The 22618-nt window shown below is 34.6% G+C and overlaps 2 protein-coding genes across 3 annotated transcripts in view; one reads left to right on the plus strand and one right to left on the minus strand.

Annotated features, from left to right (window-relative positions):
* wwc1 (WW and C2 domain containing 1) overlaps positions 1-22618 on the minus strand; it is a 449056-nt gene that overhangs the window by 284565 nt on the left and 141873 nt on the right. The gene's annotated exons all lie outside the window — the stretch shown is intronic.
* Positions 1-22618, plus strand: part of gemin5 (gem (nuclear organelle) associated protein 5) — a 43495-nt gene that overhangs the window by 9333 nt on the left and 11544 nt on the right. For both annotated transcript variants that reach the window (XM_001339844.9, XM_009295614.5), the window contains exons 8-22: positions 2506-2718; positions 3859-3944; positions 6176-6258; positions 6606-6742; positions 7168-7241; positions 8384-8565; positions 8704-8843; positions 12106-12277; positions 14529-14747; positions 14876-14992; positions 16533-16655; positions 20150-20245; positions 20331-20468; positions 21403-21550; positions 21631-21750. In XM_001339844.9, the coding sequence (XP_001339880.5) occupies positions 2506-2718; positions 3859-3944; positions 6176-6258; positions 6606-6742; positions 7168-7241; positions 8384-8565; positions 8704-8843; positions 12106-12277; positions 14529-14747; positions 14876-14992; positions 16533-16655; positions 20150-20245; positions 20331-20468; positions 21403-21550; positions 21631-21750 (2048 nt within the window). The remainder of the gene's footprint in view (positions 1-2505; positions 2719-3858; positions 3945-6175; positions 6259-6605; positions 6743-7167; positions 7242-8383; positions 8566-8703; positions 8844-12105; positions 12278-14528; positions 14748-14875; positions 14993-16532; positions 16656-20149; positions 20246-20330; positions 20469-21402; positions 21551-21630; positions 21751-22618) is intronic.

Here is a 22618-nt window from a genome sequence, read left to right on the forward strand (position 1 = left end):
CTTGAATATAGGTAAGTTGTTTTTACTTTTCTGTCCTTGGCCAAAAACTTGCTCTCGCATTGTTAGTGCTGTGTAAGCATGATCGAAATCAATTTTACATAGATATAAAACGGAATTTAAACAAAATAGATTGTTGTGTGTATGATATGCTGTAATAAATTTGAACGTCATTGTTTTTCTTATTATTTACCATGTACAGTTGAAGTCAGAATTATTAGCCCCCCTGACTTATTAGCGCCCCTGTTTATTTTTTTCCCAAATTTCTGTTAAATGTAGGGAATATTGTTTCAGCACTTTCTGAGCATAATAGTTTTAGAAACCTATTTCTAATAACTGATTTATTTTATCTTTGTCATGATGACAGTAAATAATATTTTACTTGATATTTTTCAAGACACTTCTGTACAGTTTAAAGCAGGGGTCACCAATCTCGGTCCTGGAGGGCCGGTGTCCCTGCAGGGTTTAGCTCCAACTTGCCTCAACACACCTGCCTGGGTGTTTCAAGTATACCTAGTAAGACCTTGTTATTATGTTATTATTAATGTTATTATTATTAGCAGTATTATATCCATATTTATATTTGTTTTATTAAAAACAAGCTTAGATTTGCCCACCTGTCAGGTTTTAGACCATATAGGGCACAGCATGTGTTTAAGGATATAACTCAGGTTTTTGAGCATATTTTGCTATTATTATTCATTTATTCCTTTGCTGGAAATTAGAACTGAATTTAGAAATAGTTTTGAAACGAATATTTGCACTAAACAAACAAAAGTATTTATTTATAGATTAATTGATGTCTGTGCGTAAAGGTTTCCCTATCCAAGAGCGAAAGTGAAAGTGATCCATTATTTCTAATTCTCACGCAGTAGATGCTCTGTTTAACAGCTTTCTGTTAAAAAGCTGTTAACTGTTAACTGTTTGCTTGTAAATTGCTCAGTTTTTCCACTTAGACTTACTTTGTGTCCTATAAATAGCGAATGTGCTCTTGGCGCGACGCAGCTGACTCTTAAAGGGAATGGGAGATAAGATTATAATTGGTTTATTCTCAAAACACACCTATAACTCATCAAGAAAATAAACTCAACCCTTTTAGAACATGCGCCGCGGCGCAAGGCAGATTTCCCATCCTTAAATTAGCAAAAACGCGTCCTGACACGCCCTGAAAGCGTTTGCGCCCTGCGTTTTGCGCTCTGCGCATGGACCTTCAAAATAGAGCCCTTAAAGGCTTAACTAGGTTAATAAGTTGAACTAGGCAGGTTATGGTAATCAGGCAAGTTATTGTATAACGATGGTTTGTTCTGTAGACTATTGAAAAAAAAATTAGCTGAAAGGGGCTAATAATTTTGTCCCAAAATTGTTTTTTAAAAAATTTAAAACTGCTTTTATTTTAGCTGAAATAAAACAAATAAGACTTTCTCCAGAAGAAAATATATTATCAGACGTACTGTGAAGGTTTCCTTGCTCTGTTAAACATAATTTGGGAAATATTAAAAAAAGGAAAAAAAATCAAAAGGGGGCTAATAATTCTGACTTCAACTGTATATGTAGATATTGCATGAAACATTACAGCATGGAAATGTACTTTAAAGTCTTGGAAAAGTCATGTATTGTCAGTAGTAAAAATATGTATGAATCCTGTAAAAAGTCTGATGTAACAATGTGGATGTTTGTTTAAATGGAATTCAATGGAATTGAATTGTATTTACAGTATATTTATGTTATTCTGAGTTGTTTTTGCCACAAAGATAATTAAATTAAATCATATGACATTAAATAATACCATATGATAACATTTGCATAAAAGACCGTATAGATATTTGCCTGAAAAACAAAAAGCTCTTTAGTAATTGTACATTGTTCAAAGCAAAGGTTTTGGGTCAGAAATAATTATTATTTATTTTGTATTTGTTTTTGTTTGTTTGGAAAGAAACTAATTAATATATTCAGCAAGCATGTATTCAATATATCAAAAGTGACTGCAAGACATTTAAAAATATTTCTATTAGAGATAAAAGCTGTTCTTTAGATTTTTGATTCCTTTAAAAAAAACTGTACACAAATGTGTTCAACACCGATAATTATAATAAAGGGTTATTTGGCAGAAAATAATGTTACCATGTGGACTGAAAAGCACATGAATTAATTGAATTTTAAAATGAATAGAAAATAATTATTTTAAATTGTAATATATATTGATGAAGAAATTGTCAGCAGAAAAAAAAAACATTAAAGATTTGCAGTGGCCCAGCCTGACTTAAATCCAATTGAGAATCTGTGGATGGAGCAAATGATAAGGGTGATGGCAAGATGACTCCAAGCTGACAAAAAAATCAAGGTCACTTTAAATAAATGTATTATAAATAAGCATTTTAAGCAAATGTTGGTTAATTATGAATAAGGTTGGCTAACTTTTTTTTATGTCTCTTCTGCATCTCAAACCTTCCTGATTTCAGTTGTTGTCTTCCTCCACACTTATCTGTCAATATGGATGTGTGATTTCAGATTAAGTGTTGGGACCTGGAGTCTCTGGAGTGCTGTTGGACTCTGCCCACTCTGGGTGGGTTTGTGTACTGTCTCAGCTTCTCTCCGGTGGGCACAGGCTGTCTGGCTCTAGGTGTCGGGGACAGCATGATCCGCGTGTGGAACACCTTGTCTATTCAGAACCAGTATGACATCAAGACATTCTGGCAAGGCATCAAATCTAAAGTCACAGCTGTAAGTCAGATGTGTTTAATTCTCAATTATGTTTGACAAAGTACCAATCAGTTTCTTAAAAATGTTCATTTCTGTAGCACTTTTACATTGCAAATTGTGTCAGAGCAGCTTAACATAGATAAAAAAGAGAATAAAAAGCCATAACAATATGTAACATTTTGGAACATTCCAGTAAATGTTGATTTATACTTTCGCCTGGGTCTGCAGCATGCACTTCTGCTCAGTTGTGAAGGCTTTTTGTACTTTTTTTTGCAACAACAGGGAGTGACTTGAAGTAACTGTTATGATGGAAAAGTGAGTGTTTCTCAGTACTGGGTTGCGACTTGAAGGACATCCACTTCGTAAAACATATACAGGAATAGTTGGCTGTTTATTCCGCTTTGGAGAACTCTGAAATAGAGACTAAGCTAAAGGAAAATGAATGAATAAAATGAATAGATTGTGAATAATATTGAAGTATTCTCTTGAAAATGTTTGCTATTAATACATCTGTTTAAATTAGTAACGTGGCCTGCGTTCCACATGTCCATGCTATCTATGTACCTAATGCAAAAACGTTTATACAATACAAATTAAAAATACTCTACTTCAAGCATTGGACAGCCTGTGCACAAAATATATGCATTGTTTCCTCTCAAAGCATCTTAAAGTACTTTCCTAAATAAGTTGACATCAGGCAGTTGTTTTGGATTTATTGTGGTATTGCATGTGTAAATTCCCCCAGCCTGGCCAGACTTGCATGGAGCTACGCACAAGGTTACAAAAAATGCCAGTTGAAATGATGTCATGCACACCCAAATCGAGCTTCCATCAACAGTATGATGATGTCACAGTCACTGCATGTACCCAAGTTAACTTGCCGATGCTTCAAGTATAAACCAGTCTGAAGTCAAGCAGGCTGGAGAGTAATGATAGTGTGCTGGTGTAGTTCTAGTTAAATTAAAATGGATTCAGTTTAGTTTAATATAAATGTCACTGTTAAAGTTCAGTTTAATTCAGACCACCAATTGACTGAACTGAACTCATCTATGACCATAACTAACATCTGTTTGGAATACGTGCCAGATCCAAGATTATGTGAACATCAGGATAAGGGTAAACAAGGTCATAAATGTAACCTTTTCCACACTTTTCTTACAGTTGGCATGGCATCCACTTAAAGAAGGCTCGCTGGCTTTTGGTACCGATGATGGTAAAGTTGGCATCTATGAGGTTTACTCTAACAAGTAAGAACAAAATATATGCTTCAATGATTCATTATGCTTCAATGATTTGCACTTACATATAAGAAATGTTGGAAGTTCTGCAAAAACCATTATATGTTCACTCTCATGTTGTTACAAATTCATGGCATTCACTTATCTTCAGAGAACAAATGAAGGTATTTTAATTTAAAAAGAGATTCTTATTCTTCCTTTGATTGTCTGTGCTATGGTTGGGCAATGTCTATTAATTTGGCATCGTACGATGTCTAATGTGAAACATCGCGATGGGCGATGGCATTGTCATCATGTGAAAATGACAGAGAGTCCGAAGGACTTGGGATATCTGAATATCACGTTTAACAACTGTAGTGAGATGCGATCCAGTGGTACATCCTTGATAAACTGTCCAACATGCACTGCTGTCTGGAGCTCAGAGGAGCGCATGAAAGTGTCTGTGGCTGTGTGTCCTTGTGTTTGATCACGTGATGTGCGTTTTCAGCGGACGGAGGGCTGTTCAGAAATGCTAGGTAAAACACGGTGTGGATATGGATCTTTTTTGTTCTAAAATCCCATTTTAACACTAAGATGTATTAGTGTAAACGAGGCCTAAGTGTATTTTTTTCGCGAGCGGGCTTGCAACGGGGGCGGGGTGGAGGATTAGCGATGCCGGCTCAGCATCGTGTTGTCTATTGGCCTTCGGTGATGGACGATGGCATAGTCTATCGGCCCAACCCTAGTCTGTACACTTAAAAATGTGATGCCTGAAAACTTTTAAAAACTTTTATACATTTAAAAATGTATATCTAAAGCACCGTACATATTGTAGCTAAATTTGGTTGACAAATTATGTTCAGTACACAGACAGTTCAGTAACTAACATAAGTAACAACAGCATTCTACAACCAAATAAAAAGTTGGCAACACAGGAACAGTGTGCTCTCTGTCAAACGGCGATCCAAGTCCATTTAAAAAAATATCTAAAAAAAACTTGTGTGGATGTAATTTAATTTTATTTGTTCGTTATAAAAACTTTTAAACTGATTTAATTAAAATTAATAAATTTTTTTGAACTTTACTTTTGAAATGTCACAAATTTGGAAATCTGCAATGTACAAGTCATAAAATCAATATTTGCACTATTTACTTTTGTTTGCTTACATTTATATTTTTGAGGTGATCAATCAATTGATCTGTGTTGTCTTTGACAGAAATCTGAACGTTTGTTTTTGCTCTCAGATGGCTTTTTTTTAATAATTTTTTTGTTTTGTTTTTGATCAGAACATTTTGACACCTTAGCTTTGAACCACTCCACCCCTGCTGTTTTATGCAAATAAGAGAAGGCAAAAAGAAGTGCAAAAATAGTCATTGTAAAAATCATGCAACGCCATAGGAGCTTCCGGTTCAACTTAAAAAGTTCTTCATTTGTGTTACAAAGATGAGTAAATTATGTATAGATTAAAAATTACATTAGGTGGGTAAATTAAAATTTTGGGGTGAACAAACCCTTTAAGGGTGCCATAGAATGTATTGATTCAATTATAAGTTGTTTTATGATATCTACATAGGACGCATGTGGCTTTGCAAAAATTCCCCAGAAACAGAAGAATGTTTTCTCTTCAGTTTTACAAGTACATTGCCAAAAAGAAGAATTTGGCCTAATGTGATATGGTTGGTTTTGACCATATTTTGGAAGGGTCACCAATACTGATGTACTTTGTTCGGTGTATACTTCTATACTCATGATACCCTCTCTCTTTCTCAAACATACACTCACTAAAAATTACACAATATGCAAGTTAAACCTATTAAAGATGCAATAAACAGTCCTGCCTCTTCAGGATGGCTCTAAATAAATATGTAATTTTGGGGAAAGGGTCCAATTTCACTGCATGTAAAAGTGTATGTGACAAAAAAAGGCTTTTCATCATTATCAGATCATGGCACTCATGTTGTGTTCCTATTGGCCTGATTTTTGCCAGGATTTTACACTCGCTGCATTTACATGAGTACAATGTAACAAATGTGTTTGCTTATCGTGTGTTATTTTCATATGCTAAACATTTATTGTTTAGCTACGTCGTGGTGTATCCAGATTTTAATTCTATGGCACCTTTAAAATGCAAGACTGTCATCACAGAAAAATATCTATATAATACTCATAGAGTTAGAATGACTGATGGCAGAGGAATTCAATTCACGTTTGAAATATTTATTTAAATAATAAATTGACACTTCATTCTTTTCATCAACAGACCTCCGCAAATCTCAAGCACTTACCACCGCAGGACTGTCTACTCCCTCTCATGGGGTCCTCCTTTGCCACCTATGTCTTTTGGTAAGTTAGTTCATAAAACCCACTGACACACACACACACACCCACATGATCCAGTAAACATTGAACTTGGATTGCCGCCAAAAACCATTCATCAGCAGTAAATGATGCCCGGCTCTGAACAAAACGCTTACTTTCCCTCTCTAGAGCTGTTGCATAATCAAGTAATGAAAACGTAATTTTGCCGCCGCCGCTACTGATAAATGAGACGTACATCACCATATCCATCTCAAGTGCTCCGGGGGTGGAGATAATTACTTTTGTTTGTTCAGAGGGATTTGCTGAAGTATAAGCAATAATGCTAGTGATGCTGGCATTAATAATTGTGCGTATGTGCGTGTGTGTCTCAGGTGGAGCTGGAGACAAGCCGGCCTACAGTTTGTACAGTTGTGCTGGAGAGGGAGTCATTTTTCAGCACGACCCCTGGAAATTGTCTGGGGAGGCCAGTAACATTGACAAACTCATTCGAGACACCAACAACATCAAAGTATGAGGAGATCTCGCTTGCTATGCTTTGTTAATACATTTGGCTTTGCTAGATCAATAACTTTTCAGAAACAGCAGAATGTTTTCCAGCTTTACAAGTACATTCTTAAAAAATAGGAATTGGCCCTAATGTGATATGGTTGGTTTTGACCATATTTGGAAGGGTCGTGAATATTAATGTGCTTTGTTCTAATGCTTCAGCAGCTCATGATGCTTTCTCTATAAGACATATACAGACACTGAAAATTTCACAATATGCAAGTTAAACCATATAAAGATGCAACTAAATAGACCTGCCTCTTTAGATTGGCATTGATTACATACATTATGTGTATGCCATTTTCAAAATAAGGGTCCCACATGCATTGTAAGTATAAAATGAGCTTGGAAATGTTCTTCTAAATAAAATGTATTTGTGTGGTACAGCATAAGATGCCCCCACACACAGACCTCAGCTGGAAGCCAGACGGCAGCATTTTGGCCATTGGAAATGAAGATGGGTAATATAATGTTTTCATTTTAAAATTTTAGTAAAATGTTAATGGTATTTTTATTTTATTTTATTTTATTTATTTATTTATTTATTTTTGCTGTTTCTAGATTTTGTGACACTTTACAACGAGGTTGAATTTGTTAACATTAGTTATAAATTGAGTTATATTAATTTGTGGATCAACATTTTAATAGTTTAGATTAATATACATTTTTAAAATTTATTAGTGGTCTCACAATTCAATTTTTTTTTATCTCAGTTTAATATTTAGGCTACAGTATTAGAAATGTAATGTGTGTGTATTTATATTTATTTAAATCAAACCTGAAATTGACGTAAACACTTTTCAGCAAACATGTACTAATATGATCAAGGAGAAACGTCCTCGAGCCGGGATTTGAACTCGGGACACCCTGACGTGCTACTGCACCATTTGTCGGCATGCTAACGGCTAGGCTATTGTGCCGACTATAATGAATGTTTTTTTGAGCAGAAAATCTGGGTTTTTGAATGATTCTGAAAGATCATGTAACATTTGAGATTTTGCCTTCACAGAAATAAAATGCTCTTTAAATTATAATAATTTTAATAATTGTAATAACTATTTATACATTAATAACCATAAGGGACTTTTTTCTCCTAAATATATATATTTATTTAAAAAAAAAAATTTTTATTATTTTTTGTTAGTTTTTGTCATCTGTGCCATTATTATTCTTTTTTCTTTATCATTCCAGAATAAACCGCGCAGTGAATTGTGCACAATAAGATTATGCTCCATTTTGATTCCATTTTGTATTTGAATATGATATACTGTATATCATATGCAATACTTTAAAGCAGGGTCACCAATCTCAGTCCTGGAGGGCAAGTGTCCCTGCAGGGTTTAGCTCAAACTTACCTTAACAAACCTGCCGGGATGCTTCAAGTATAACTAGTAAGACCTTGATTGGCTTGTTCAGGTGTGTTTAATTAGGGTTGGAGCTAAAATCTGCAGGGCACCGGACCTCCATGAACAAGTTTGGTGATCCCTGCTTTAAAAGATAATAAATGTAAAAGGTGGAATTATGAATCAAATAAAGCTGTATATTACAGGTTATATTAATCATCTCGCCTATCTGTTTTTGTTTTTTTTGTTTTTTTTTGTAGGTCCATAGAGGTATTGAAGGCTCCAATGCTGAAGCTCTTATGTACAGTGCAGCAGCATCATAAAATCATTAATTCACTGCGCTGGCACCATCAGCACTCATCTCAAAATGAGCTGCAGTATCTGCTGGCATCAGGCTCCAGTAACGCCACAATCTACATTCATGACCTCAGAAGCGCCGTAGGTAAGAACTCTTCAGTTTTGTTTGATTGACCTTGTTATCAATACTAGGCATACCAAAAACTACATATATTGTGTATATAAAATATACCATGAGAAGTTTGTAATGTGTTGTCTTCTGATTGGGTGTTTTTGTTCACAGAAAGCCCATCAGAAAGTCCAGTTTCGGTGACTGAACCTTTCAGGACTCTCTCTGGTCACACAAACAAAATCACTGGTTTAGCCTGGAGCCCCCATCATGATGGTCGTCTGGTGACGGTTTGTTATGATGGAACCGCTCAGGCAAGTTACACCAATCTTTGTTTTTTTTTTCTGAAAGTGTGTAATCTTGGTGTTCTTCTGGACTCTCAGCTTAGTCTGAGGCCTCATTTTAAACATTTAAATCAAACAGCCTTTTATCATTAAAAGCTTACGTAAGCTCTTTTCCTCTTGAGGCCTGATGCTAAAAAACTTGTCCATGCTTTTTATCATGTCTCGCTTGGATTTTTGCTATTTTGTTCGGAGGGTTACCAGCTAATTCTCTCAAGATTTTACAATAAATCCTAAATTCGGTTGCACATTTGTTGACCCATACATCATCCTGTTCTCACATCAGTCCTGTACTCCAACAGCTTCTCTGGCTGCCCGTCAAGTCTCGTATTGTTTTTAGGACATTGATTTTAACATTTTCCCAGAAATGGGTTGCGGCTGGAAGGGCATTCGCTGCAGAAAAATGTGCTGGATAAGTTGCCGGTTCATTCCGCTGTGGCGACCCCGGATTAATGAAGGGACTAAGCCGAAAAGAAAATGAATGAATGAATGATTTTTACTTATAGAGCGGTTCATGGCTCTCCAGGTTACATTTGTGACTTGATATCCATTTCCTTTGCCTCTCACTGTTTACGCTCTGCCTCGGGTCCTACTCTGTTTCAGCCTCGCTGCAAACTCAGCACCATGGGAGGGAGGGCGTTCTCTTTCCGTGCACCCAAACTGTGGAATGCTTTTCCCACAAACATTAGGAATGCTGGTTCATTGGACAGATTTAGGAAGCTACTTAAAACTCATCTTTTTAGGACTGTTTTTAATTTGTGATATCTCTTTTATTCTTACTGTGTTTTTTTGTATATTTTTAATGTTTTACAGTGCTTTGTTGATTTTACTTCTTGTAAGCGCTTTGGTTTTTAGAAAAGCGCGTTATAAATAAAACGTATTATTATAAATAATATTATTATTATTATAACTATTGTTATTATTAGAGGATATTGTTAAAAGGGGCTTTCACACTGAACCTTTTTTTTAAAGTTCCTTGAACTATTAGTGTAAATACTTTTTTGTGTGTTTTTGTTTATTTGACTATAAAAAACATGTATCACATGAATACACGGCTTGACAATAACACCCGCAACCACACCGAATGAAGGTAGATTTCAGCTGTGGCGGGTAGGATAGACAACCCTACTAGCCACTTTGGCTGGTTGAAAATATTTTTTAAGCTGCCTCATCCCTGAAGATTAGAATTTTAGTTTAAATGTGCGCAAATGTGGTCTTAGAACCAAGAAGTAGCACGATTGATAACTGTTTGTGCAAGCAAAAGAAATCAGGTGAATAACGAATGAGAGGATGATCAGGCACACGGTGAGACACATGCGGTCCTTGCTCACTAAAGTTGTAAGGGCGGTACAGCTGATTTGAAGCGCGCAAGTGCTTAAAAAGCTCCTGTTTACTTGTGCAAAATAACTGTGCCTGGAATGGCAACTGGTGTGATCGTTTCTCTTTGAAATAGATTGGAAAAAAACGCTTGTGCACCCACAGTCCTGCTGTTCTCAAGAAATCTCCAGATTTTTTAGTATGCAGCAGCAGTTGCCACTTTTGTTTTGACCATTTTTTAAAATATTATTAACACATGTGCGTTAACTGTGCACATGATCATCCTTTCATTATCACACACAGATAGTTTTTCACCTGCTTTCTTTGCAGTTATTTTTGTTAATATGGTTTAATTATCATTCTTTAAAATAACTCTACATTAATCTATAGTTACCTGATGGTCTGGGATCTTCAGCCAGGACAAACTACTGTGTATATGTGTATATTTAATGTTTTAATTAAATCAGAAAGATTTTTTAAATTTCAATAGTTTTTGTAAGTATATATATAGCGGCTTCAGTGATAAAATACGCGTGCGCACACACAGGATACACTCTGGTCGGCCTAGTTATTATTGATTTTTTACATTAACTTTGGAAAGTTAACACTGAACTTTGGAAAAAGTTATCACTGCGGTTGCCGAGATGGTTGTTTTGTTTCTCTGCAGTTGGCTTATTAATGAAGCAGCATTGCTAAATCACTCTTGTTTTAATAAAAAATAAGATTATTTATTATTAAACATTGTGAGATGATGGTCGCATGATTTTTAAAATGAGAGTATGCTTTGCATATTAATGGCTATTGATCTTATCTACCCGCGACCCACCTGTTAAACATCAATAGGTGCGTTGAAGGTGTGTATACATTAGTTGTGTTTCCTCATGATGCATTAGCTTTGTTCAGATTTTAATGATAGTGCATGCTCTCAACTTAAGTAAATTATTTAGAATTATATTTTCCATTTAATTCCAATAAATATTTAATAAAAAAACGAATACTTAAACGGGGGTATTCGTGGGGGGACAGTGTCACGTTGGAAAAGTGATATTGCGTCTTAAAACCGATAATACCGTCAACACCCTCTATGGTGGCAAGCCTAGTGTGTGTGTGTTTGTGTTTCCTAGCATCGCTGACGGTGTCCAAATTCTCTTTACGGCATTCTATATGTATATTATAGTCTTTGCGGCGTCCATATCCTTTAAAGTTGTTTAGAGCTAAATGTTTAGAGATGTTGTGACCAAAGTCCCTGTAAAAAGTCTATAGTCTTTGGTACGTGTACCCCTTGTACCCCTTGGCCACATTGTCCCCGGATAATGTCAATAGACTGGACTGTCTTAGCAACTGGCTAAATGGTAAGAAGGACTAAGCAAAAACTTTATAATTAATGTTCTCAACTCGTAATACAACTTTACAATAAGCACAATTGTTTGTAATCAATATTTTATGCCACTTACATGTCTGTTTTTTATTTCTGTAATAAATATGGCTTTTCGCGATTAATCATGATTAATTACAAAAAAAAGTGTGATTAATTAGTTAATTTTTTTTAATCAATTGACAGCCCTAGTTTCAAAAATGTTAATTTACGTTCATGTTAGTTCTGTGACATTCACATTCCTTTTTACGGTTTTAATCATAAAACCTATGACTATATTCATTACTATTAAGCACAAAACACAACATTCAAATATAACAGCTTTAATCACATTGACCTACATGCTCCAGTTGTTGATTTTTTTGTTGATTTGCTTGATGTTGCTGTTGGCCAGCTGACAGTACTTCTCAGGAAAAAGACCTCATGGCTAGTTTTGATAACTGTTGCTGTTGTAATATTACGCCAATAAAGTTTGTTTCATTACCCTTTACATCTAAACTGGTTCTCTTATTATATAATAATGATTTGGAATGGTTTCCACAGGTGTGGGATGTGTTGAAAGAGGAGCCGGTGTGTAACTACAGGGGTCACTCGGGTCGTCTGCTGTGTGTTCAGTGGTCTGCTGTTCACCCTGACCTGATCTGGACTGGCGGAGATGACTTCACCCTTCAGGAATGGGCCGTTTCAAAGCAGGAACACATCACACCGCCTAAGAGTATGTATAGCAGCAATTATTGAATTTTGAATTCATTGAGTGAAGTTTTTAAACCATACTTTCCTTAACCTAATTTATAATGATTCTCTTTAGGGTTAAGAATCATTAGGGATAAGAGATGTGGACTTAAAACTGTATTACTAGGGATGTAGCGATTCACTCAACTCACGGTTTACTACAATTTGAGATACTAATCTATTTAACCATATAACTATTTTCATGTGTACTCCGACAATAATGTGTTATATAACAAAAAAAAAAAAACAGTAGAAAGTACAAAGCATTGTGTAGAGCCTATAATATAAAAATGTAAAATTAAGGCTTTATATTAAATTTATATAAATTGAGTTATAAAACAATTCACCCACTCACAGTTGTCATGAAAGGTAATAATAACTATATACACCAAAATCTTTTTTATACCAGGCTGCAAACATCTGTTTGTGTTGTAATGTTGGGTGTTTTACATTAGAGTCAATGGAAATTCACTCTGTTTTGGAGCCAGCCCCCAGTGGTCAGTCAATGAATTGCAATTTCAATCACTTCCAAATTAGCTTAAAGAGGGAGAGTGGGAGGTTGCCACTTGATGCTAAATCAAAGGAAAAAGAGGGCTGGGATCACAATCTCATTTAAATTTAAAGTGACAGTGACCAAAACAGCACAATACAAGGCACAGTTTTAAATGGTTATAAAAACATTTTGTGGGGTATTTTGAGCTGAAACATCACAAACACACTTATTTTTCATGTGTAAAAAGTGGCACAATAGGTCCCCTTTAACACCTTAATGCCCCTACTTTTTGAACATAAACATGAAAATGACATGTTCAATTTAAAAGATTGCTGATCTTCAACACTTTGGTGCATAAATTTAAGCTTGGTGTCTTTTTGATGAAGTTTCTTGTTCGGTTGTAGCTAAAGTGAAAATAGTTCAAAAAGTAAAATTAGAAGAAGTTATGTGCCTTTAAGTTTATGACAATAATAAAACAATAGATGTATAGTTTACTATATTACATAAAATATGTATTTCACAAAACCTGTTTTAGCCCAAATTTGACATAAAATCAAAACTAAATAATGGAATAATTCAAATTCCAAATTTGAATTTGATATCCCAAAAAAAAAAAAAAACAAGCTTCAGGAAGATTTTGTTTGGCTGCAGTACCAGACATGACCACCAGGTTGAAATTAAGTTTACACTCATAAGAAGACGCCCCCTGTTTTGAGGAATATGAACCATATATGTTCATACTTTTGACAATATCTGTGAAGTAGGCATCAAATTCCAAAGTAGTATGGGCAGTATGGTGACACACACTTAAAAACATTGTAAATGTGAAATGTAAATGTGACATTGCTGTAGCGAAGTAATGTTTTACAACTCTGATTAGTGTCCTTGTCGCAAATGAATAAATAATTGTTGCTCAGTATGATCTACCAAAAAAAATCACCAGATTTGGAGACTAGATATGTTAAGCTTTCAAATGATATATTGGTTTAAACTATAATATTATAGTTTAAATATGAAACTGCAAATGGCATCACAGGTCAAGGGTGACAGTATTTTATATATATTTTTTTATCTATTACTCTTCCTGTATAATAAAGGACAAGAAAACAACAACAGTATAGTAATTATTCAGAATACATCTAGACTTTTTCAACAAAATATAGCTATCATGATTCGAATAGGATTTAATTGCAACATAATGACGTAAACTTAAACGAGAGGTCCCTGGTTTATATCCCGGACAAGCCCCCAATTATGTTACAGCCACAACACAAATGATGGGACAACACAATTGGATCGGGGGATAGGGGAATTTATTAAAATTACATAATGAACTTGAAGTATGAAAGGAATTGACAAATAATAAGTTAAACATAAAATGGGAGCACATCTTCACATCTGGATGGCCGCTCAAGTCTGCTTAATTAAAAAAAAAAAAAAAAAAATATATATATATATATATATATATATATATATATATATATATATATATAATATAAATATATATACTAAGTAATACAATTAAGTAATACAAAACCCTATAGGGCAACAGATAATGAAAATAAATAACCAAATATATATATATATATATATATATATATATATATATATATACTACTATCAGGATGGTGACAGTTAAGAGGTTAAAGTGTAATCCGCAATTCAACAGACAGCGGTCGTGTGGAAAGATATGCTAAAGATGCCATAATCTGTACGCATACTTGAATGTTTTCTTCAACAGGTAAGAAGCGCACAGAGATGGAGAAAAAGCGAGTGCCGCAGAAAAAGCCCAAGAAGAAAAAGAAGGCGCCAGGAAAGGGTGAGATGAAGGCGGAGGAAAGTGAAATGCCTTTAGGTGAAGAAGTGAAAGGAGCAGCAGGCAGCGGAGCAGAAGAAGGCCAATCGGACAATGAGGAGGAGGAGGAGGAGAAAGAATACACAGACGCTCCATCCGTCACGGGTAACGCTTTCATCACTCGCTGTCTCTTCTGCTTCCTCTCGCTTTTGTGCTTCCAGCGCAGCCTTTGAAATGTCGCTCTGCTTGTGTGGGTGTGGGGTGATGAATAACCTTTATCACGGGGGTCACAGGCAGGTCCAGAGACAGCAGTGTGGACACACGTGCCAGCGATAGACTGCACAACGGAGAGAAGTTCAGCAATGCTGTTAAGAAAGAGGTCAAAGAGGAGAAGAAAAGAGACAAAATAGGTGTGTATTTTTTTAAAGGTATTTTATTTATTTATTTATTTATTTGAAAACACAAGAGCTCAGATTCTAAAATATGAGAGTAGATCATACATAGAGGTGATTATTTAATGCTTCTAAATGGATTGTACCCAAACTATTATTTAGTATGCAATAATAATTGTGGCTAGTTGACACATTTTTTTGGAAGCTGTAATTTCAGTTATTGTCCGAGTAATATTACTGATACAAATAATAATACTATTAAAAATAATGATTATTACAATTATTATTATTATTGTTGTTATATATTAATTAAGATTTGTTTATTTTTTATTTCCAGTCTAATTAAATTGTTAATTGAAAGTAAATTATTAAATGAGCAGCTAAGTAAACAGTTAAGAAAATAATTGAATTTATGTAACTAAATAAGCAAATATTTAAATACAAAATTAATTAATAAATATCTGTTTACTTGGGTAATTTATTAAATAAGTAAATAATTAAGGATGTAAATGGGTAAATGAATAAATTCTTATATGAATACAGATTTAATTATTTGTTTACTTAATTATTTACATAATTAAATATTTACACATTTAAACTGACTTGTTGAAATTAGTAAATGTGTAGTAATAAGTGAAATTTAAATATGTAAATAGGTAATAAAGTTAATATTTAAATGGGTAATTAAGTAAATAATTTAGCAAATGGCTAAAGACATGGAAATAGATAAGTACATAATCATAGATTAGCATAAAAAAGTAATTACATTTTAAGTAAATACGTAGTATAATTAGACAAATATTTTTTTTAAAATGGGAATAAAATAAGTTAAAAAAGTTTATGCAAGCTAAAGAAATGAAAATAGTAAAAATATATCAAATAAATAAATAGATCATTAAGTAAATAATAAATAAGTTAGCAAATAAGTGAATGGGTCAATAATTACAAGAATGTAAAAGAATATAAATATTTAAATTAACAAATACTTATACAAGCACATATATAATTATTTAATTGCTTAATTATTAGAATTTATTTTCACTTATTACTACATAATTATTTACTTAAATGTCTAAGTAAATTTTAAAAAGTAACTTAATAAATTATGTGATTTATTACTTTTTCATTTATCTATCATACATATTATTGAATTATTTGCTAATTTATTTACCTAATTACTTATTTAAATATTTCCCCAATTTTATTTAACTATTTACATGATAAATAAATGAAAATAGTAATAAATCAAATATGTAATGAAGTACTAAATAAAGGGACAATTAAGTAAATAGTCCACTAAATAAGCATATCCATCAGATAAGTAAATAATCATTGGGTAAATGATAAGTAATATGTACATTTAGTAAGTAAATTAATACTTAGACAAGTAAAAAAGTTAGTAAGTAAATAGTAAGCAAGTCTATAAATAGCAGTTTGTTATTACTGGTATCACAACTCTTTAGAGAACCTTCAAAATGTTTTCGATTTTTCAAAGCATGCTTGATGTCCTGCATATTGCTTTCACTCTTCTGATCTCCCCTCTACTGTTGATTTGTAGATTTGTCTTTAAAAAAGAGAAAGCCGCGCTCTATTCTTCCTCTCAGCACTTCGATGGATCACCGACCCAAAGACGAGCTTCAGCAGGACTGCCTGACTCTCGCTGCTGTAAGACACTCACACGGTAAGAACAATCAGCTGGAAAACATAAACATAAATAAATGGCTACTAGTAAATCATTAAATAAAGAGTAAGAAAATAAACAAAAATTAAATAAATAAATAATAAATAAATAAATAAATAAATGACTGTCTATTATGTATAAAATACACCTTGGATCATTTATATTTTCGAAAAAAATAATAAGTAAATAAATAGATCGTAAGTAAATAATAAATAAATAGTAAGTAAATAAATAACCTGTTCATCCATTCATTTTCTTTTCGGCTTAGTGCCTTTATTAATCTGGGGTCGCCACAGCAGAATGAACCGCCAAATTGTCCAGCTTATGTTTTACGCAGCGGATGCCCATACACTACGGACAATGTAGTTTACCCAATTCACCCATTTAGCATGTCTTTAGACATGTGGGGAAAACCGGTGCACCTGGCAGAAACCCATGCAAACACAGGGAGAACATGCAAACTCCACACAGAAACGCCAACTGACCCAGTCAGGGCTCGAACCAAGAACCTTCTTGCTGTGAGGTTGTGCTACTCACTACTCCACTGTGCTGCCCAATAAAAAAACATTAAGAACATCAATAAATAGTATAAAAATATAAATAAACAGTAAGTAAATAAATAAACTAAGTAAATGAAATAAATAATAAATAAATAAAAATGGTACGTAAATAAATAAACTAATTAAATACATAAAATAAATAAATATATATATAGTAAGTAAATAAATAAATAGATAAACAAGTATTACAGTGTCAATTATGTATAAAATACATGTTGGATCATTTATTTTTTTAAATAAATAATAAGTAAATGAATAGATGGTAAGTAAATAGTAATTAAATAAATAGTAAGTAAAAATAATAAATAGTAAGTAAAAAAATAAACAGTAAGTACATAAATAAACGAAGTAAATCAATAAATAGTAAGTAAACAAATAAAAAAAATAAATAATGATAAATAAAATAAATAGTTAATAAATAAGTAGGTAAATAAATAGATAAATAAACAAACAGTAAGTAAATAAGTAAATAGTAAGTAATCATTAAATATTTAGTAAATAAATAAGAGGGCATCACGGTGGTGCAGTGGGTAGCACGATCGCCTCACAGCAAGAAAGTCACTGGTTCAAGCCTCGACTGGGTCAGTTGGCGTTTCTGTGTGGAGTTTGCATGTTCTCCCCGTGTTCGCCTGGGTTTCCTCCGGGTGCTCCGGTTTCCCCCACAAGTCCAAAGACATGCGCCATAGGTGAATTGGGTAGGCTAAATTGTCTGTAGTGTATGTGTGTGAATGAGTGTGTATGGATGTTTCCCAGAGATGGGTTGCAGCTGGAAGGGCATCCACTGCGTAAAACATTTGCTGGATAAGTTGGAGGTTCATTCCACTGTGACGACCCCTAATTAATAAAGGGACTAAGACAAAAAAAAAATGAATGAATGAATGAATAAATAAATAAATAGTAAGTAAATGAATGAATAGATAAGTAGATAAAGAAGCATTACAGTGTCAATTTTGTATAAAATACATGTTGGATCATTATTTTGAAATAACCCATGTAAAACATATACATGTGCATCAACAAAAAAATTATGATCATTCAATCCACACATACTTTTACAATATACACACAGTTGAAGTCAGAATTATTAGCCCCCCTGTTTATTTTTTCCACAATTTGTGTTTAACTGAGAGAAGTATTTTTCAACACATTTCTAAACATAATAGTTTTAATAACTCATTTCTAATAACTGATTTATTTTATCTTTGCCATGATTACAGTAAATAATATTTTACTAGAAATTTTTCAAAACACTTCTATACAGCTTAAAGTGACATTTAAATGCTTGACTAGGTTAATTAGCTTAACCAGTCAGGTTAGGGTAATTAGGCGAGTTATTGTATAGCAATAGTTTGTTCTGTAGACTGTCGAAAAAAAAATATAGCTTAAAGGGGCGAATAATTTTGACTAAATTTGGATTTAAAAAATTAAACACTGCTTTTATTCTAGCCGAAATAAAACAAATAAGATTTTCTCCAGAAGAAAAAATTTTTTTAGACATACTGTGAAACATAATTTGGGAAATATTTAAAAAAGAAGTAAAAAATTAAAGGGGGTAAATAATTCTGATTTTAACTGTACATCAACATACAACCAGTTAAATTCAATTCACATCTTAAACAGTCTGTAGTACTCTCATTAGGGTTGGGCTGATAGACAATGCCATCGTCCATCGCCGATGGCCAATAGACAACACGATGCTGAGCTGGCATCGCCAATCCTTTGCCCTCCCCTGTCGCAAACCCGCTCAAGAAAAATACACACTCAGGCCCTGTTTACACTAAGGGCATACTCACACTATGTACAGTTGCCTCGAACCGGGCCAAAGCATGCTTTTCCCCCCTCCCGTCTCCCCCGACTGCCCGCACTCACATTACATTGAGGCCTGGGCACGCTTACGTCATCGATGCTGCGCTGTTCAGTAAGTGCTCTCACTCAGCACAGTGGAGATTTCTCTAGTTATATCCCTTTAGTTCTTCGGGATGCGGTGACACGCAGTCAGATATTTCGCCAATGAGATCAACCACTTTTGACGCTCATAAACAATCATAAAGCCCTCGTGCTGCAGGAATGAGGAAGTCTGCTGAAGGTGCGCAGCTGTAACAGTCCCTAAAAGTCACATCTCGCTTTCAGTTTCGTGCTTTGGCGCGTTTTGCTCTCACACACAAGCGTACCACGCCAAAGCCCAAATGAACCACGGTCACCTCTTCCAACCGGGCCAGGGCTGGCCAAGTGAACCGTGCCTGAGCCTGATTCAGCGCGCACACACTTCTCCGACGGTATGGATAGCATAATGTGAGTAGGCTCTAATCTTAATCCTAATCCTAATCTTAGTGTTAAAATTGTAATTTAGATTGAAAATGATCCACATCCACACAGTGTTTTACCTACCATTTCCTAACATCCCTCCAACCACTTAAAACGCACATCACGTGACCCCACACACACACACACACACAGCTGTTATGCGCTCCTCTGAGCTCCAGAGACAGAGAGCAGGGCACGTCAAACAGTATATCAAGGATTTACCGCTGGACCGCATCTCAGACATCCCAAGTCTCTCTGAAGTTCCGGGAGTCTCTATGCATTTGCGGGACTCATAATGCCTGCAACGAGTGATAATCTCCCGGAAATTGCGCGTCTCCCTCCCGGTCCTCAAATAAGTCGCGCACCCTTCTCACCCCCTGATCCCTCGCACGGACTTCACGGGTGTCAAACACCCAGAAGAACAGAAGAAAGGAAGTCAAATAGACTTGAAACATGTTCCATAAATAATGACAGAATTGAAATCCCTGTGTGAACTCTCCCTTTAAATATATCTTATTTGTAATCTTGTCTTGTCTGGAACATCTAAATGAGGAATTTGATGTTTTAAATGATGTTTTTTATTGACTAAACAGAAAAAAATAATAATAATAAATTCTCTGTGCTCCTCAGGGCGAAGCAGGACGTGTGTTCCAGGAGCTGGAGATCACATCCAGCTCGGTCTCTTCACAGACCGAGACGCTCTCTACAGGATGATGCAGGAGGAGGGTGAGTGAAGATGAGCTGATGTGATGAAGATCTGCCTTGATGTCTTCATTGAGTCTCTAAAGTGTGATTGTGTGCTCTTGGGCAGAGGAGAGTCACGTGGAAGCTGCTCATTATGACTCAGTGCTGTATCTGAGACTGTGGAGAGGAGACCTGATTGGTGCCTTAAATCTGGCCATGGAGAAAGGAGAACTGACCGATCATCTGCTCAGTTTAGCTCCAATGGGTAAGACATTTACCCCCACTACAAATCTCGAAAAATCTATCCAAAAAACATTGTAAAGTAGGTGCCGATAACCCAGTGGTAAGTGTGCCAACATGTAGAGCATCATTAGCCCCGTTTCCACTATCGAAACTATAAAACTGCAAATTCAAAATGTGTTCTGTGTCCTCAAACATATGTTTATGTTTTTATATCACGTGGTAAAATTTAAAAACGAAATATAGGCTATATTTTATTACTTGCTCTTATGTGCTGAAATACTGAACACTTTCCTTTACTTAAGATATAATAAGCAACATCTTTAAATAAAGAGGAATCACCTATTAAGTGTCATAAAGCCTATAGGGAAAAAATCATGTTTCAGATCTCTCTGGAGCATTTGGGCTGAATGTTTGATAGCGTCTCTCTAAATGAGGATATTAGAAAATACATTTCATACCGAGTTATTGACGGAGAATTGCTCAGGGTTTTATATTATGGATGTGTGCACTCCCTGTGCTGGGTCCCTTCGTTAGTGGCAAGACCACTCAATTTTAATGCTAACAGTCGGTCGGCTAGTAATATATGTATATGTATGTATATATATATATATATATATATATATATATATATATATATATATATATATATATATATATATATATATATATATATATGTGTGTATATATATATATACTTTTTGTGTAAGAATCACATGAACTTCCAAGTAGTTTTTTTAACATCTCGGCTAGTCAATGTTGGTTTTACCATAAAAGATTTTCCATATAAAATGTCAAGTAATATATCCTCTCCAAAAACGAATGAATTTTTTTATATTTCCTTTTATTTGTGATTTACACGCAGAATCATGTGCACGTTTAGTTTTCCATTATCATGGGTTCTTTACTTGTTTTCTTTACACCTTTTTCATTGTTTTTGCTGTATTCTCAATATTCAGCTGGTTACCAGGTGTGGTTGAGGACCGTGGAGGCGTACGTCAAGCAGCTCTGTCATCATGAGCAGTTCTTCAAAGCAGCTTCACATCTCCTGTCCATACACAAACTCTACGAGGCCATCAGTCTCCTGAAGAGCCACCAGTTTTACCGGTCTGAAAAACACTCTCTGGCATGTTAATGCTGTTTGCTCCGGCTGAAGGTTAATGTTTGTGCTTGTTTTAAATCTCCAGGGAAGCCATTGCTTTAGCCAGAGCCAGACTCCAGCCTGAGGATCCAGTGCTGAAAGATCTGTACATGAGCTGGGCTGCGGTGCTGGAAAAGGACGGACACTACGCTACTGCTGCTAAATGGTAATCAAAGCAGTTTACAAAACACTCTGGTGGTCTGTTTAAATGTATGCTAACTAAATTTGGTAACACTTTATTTTACTGTACAATTCACACTATTAACAAACCATTTACCAAGACTTTTAACTCAAAACTAAGACAAAACAAAAAAACTAATTGTTTGGTTCTAATAAACTCTTTCCCCGCCGGTGTTTTTTAAAAAGCAGTTATCATCCACTGCCATAATTTTTGATGATTTTCACCTAAATTTGTTGTCCCTCAGAATATTTTTGGCTATGAATATTTGACTGTATTATATATCGAATAGAGAACCATACCTCTGCTTTCAAACAACAAAACAGCTTTAAACATCAAAAATCAGTCCAAGGCACTCGAAAAATGTGGAAAAACTTTGTTGTAACTCTGTTGAAGGCAGTTGTTTGCTGAAACGCGCAAGTTTAAGGATTAGCCATGTAAAGAAAGGCTTTTTAATGTTTTTTTCACATTTTTCGAGTGCCTTGGACTGATTTTTGCTGCTTATTTTGATAAATTCCTTACCCAAAGAGCACAGAGAGCTACCCTGAACACGTTTTGTTAGATTTTGAACAAAGCTGCTTTTTTTTTATTCTATCCTCGTGTTGTCATGTTTTATCCCCACATTTATTTTTAAGTTAAAACAACTAAATCAAAAACTACAAAGCTCTGTGGGAAAAAGTGTTTGCCCCCCGTTAAAACAAATGGAACCTTGAACATAACCCGAAGGAGAACGTCTGAGCATCTGTCAGTGACCTCTGAAGCAACACGAGGCGTGATTATATTAATATATATATATATATTAATACACAGTGGCAATTCAAAGTGCTTAAAAAGAGAAAAGTATAAATAAAATAGA

This window comes from Danio rerio, chromosome 21 (genome assembly GCF_049306965.1).
Source record: "Danio rerio strain Tuebingen ecotype United States chromosome 21, GRCz12tu, whole genome shotgun sequence".
Classification (NCBI taxonomy): domain Eukaryota; kingdom Metazoa; phylum Chordata; class Actinopteri; order Cypriniformes; family Danionidae; genus Danio; species Danio rerio.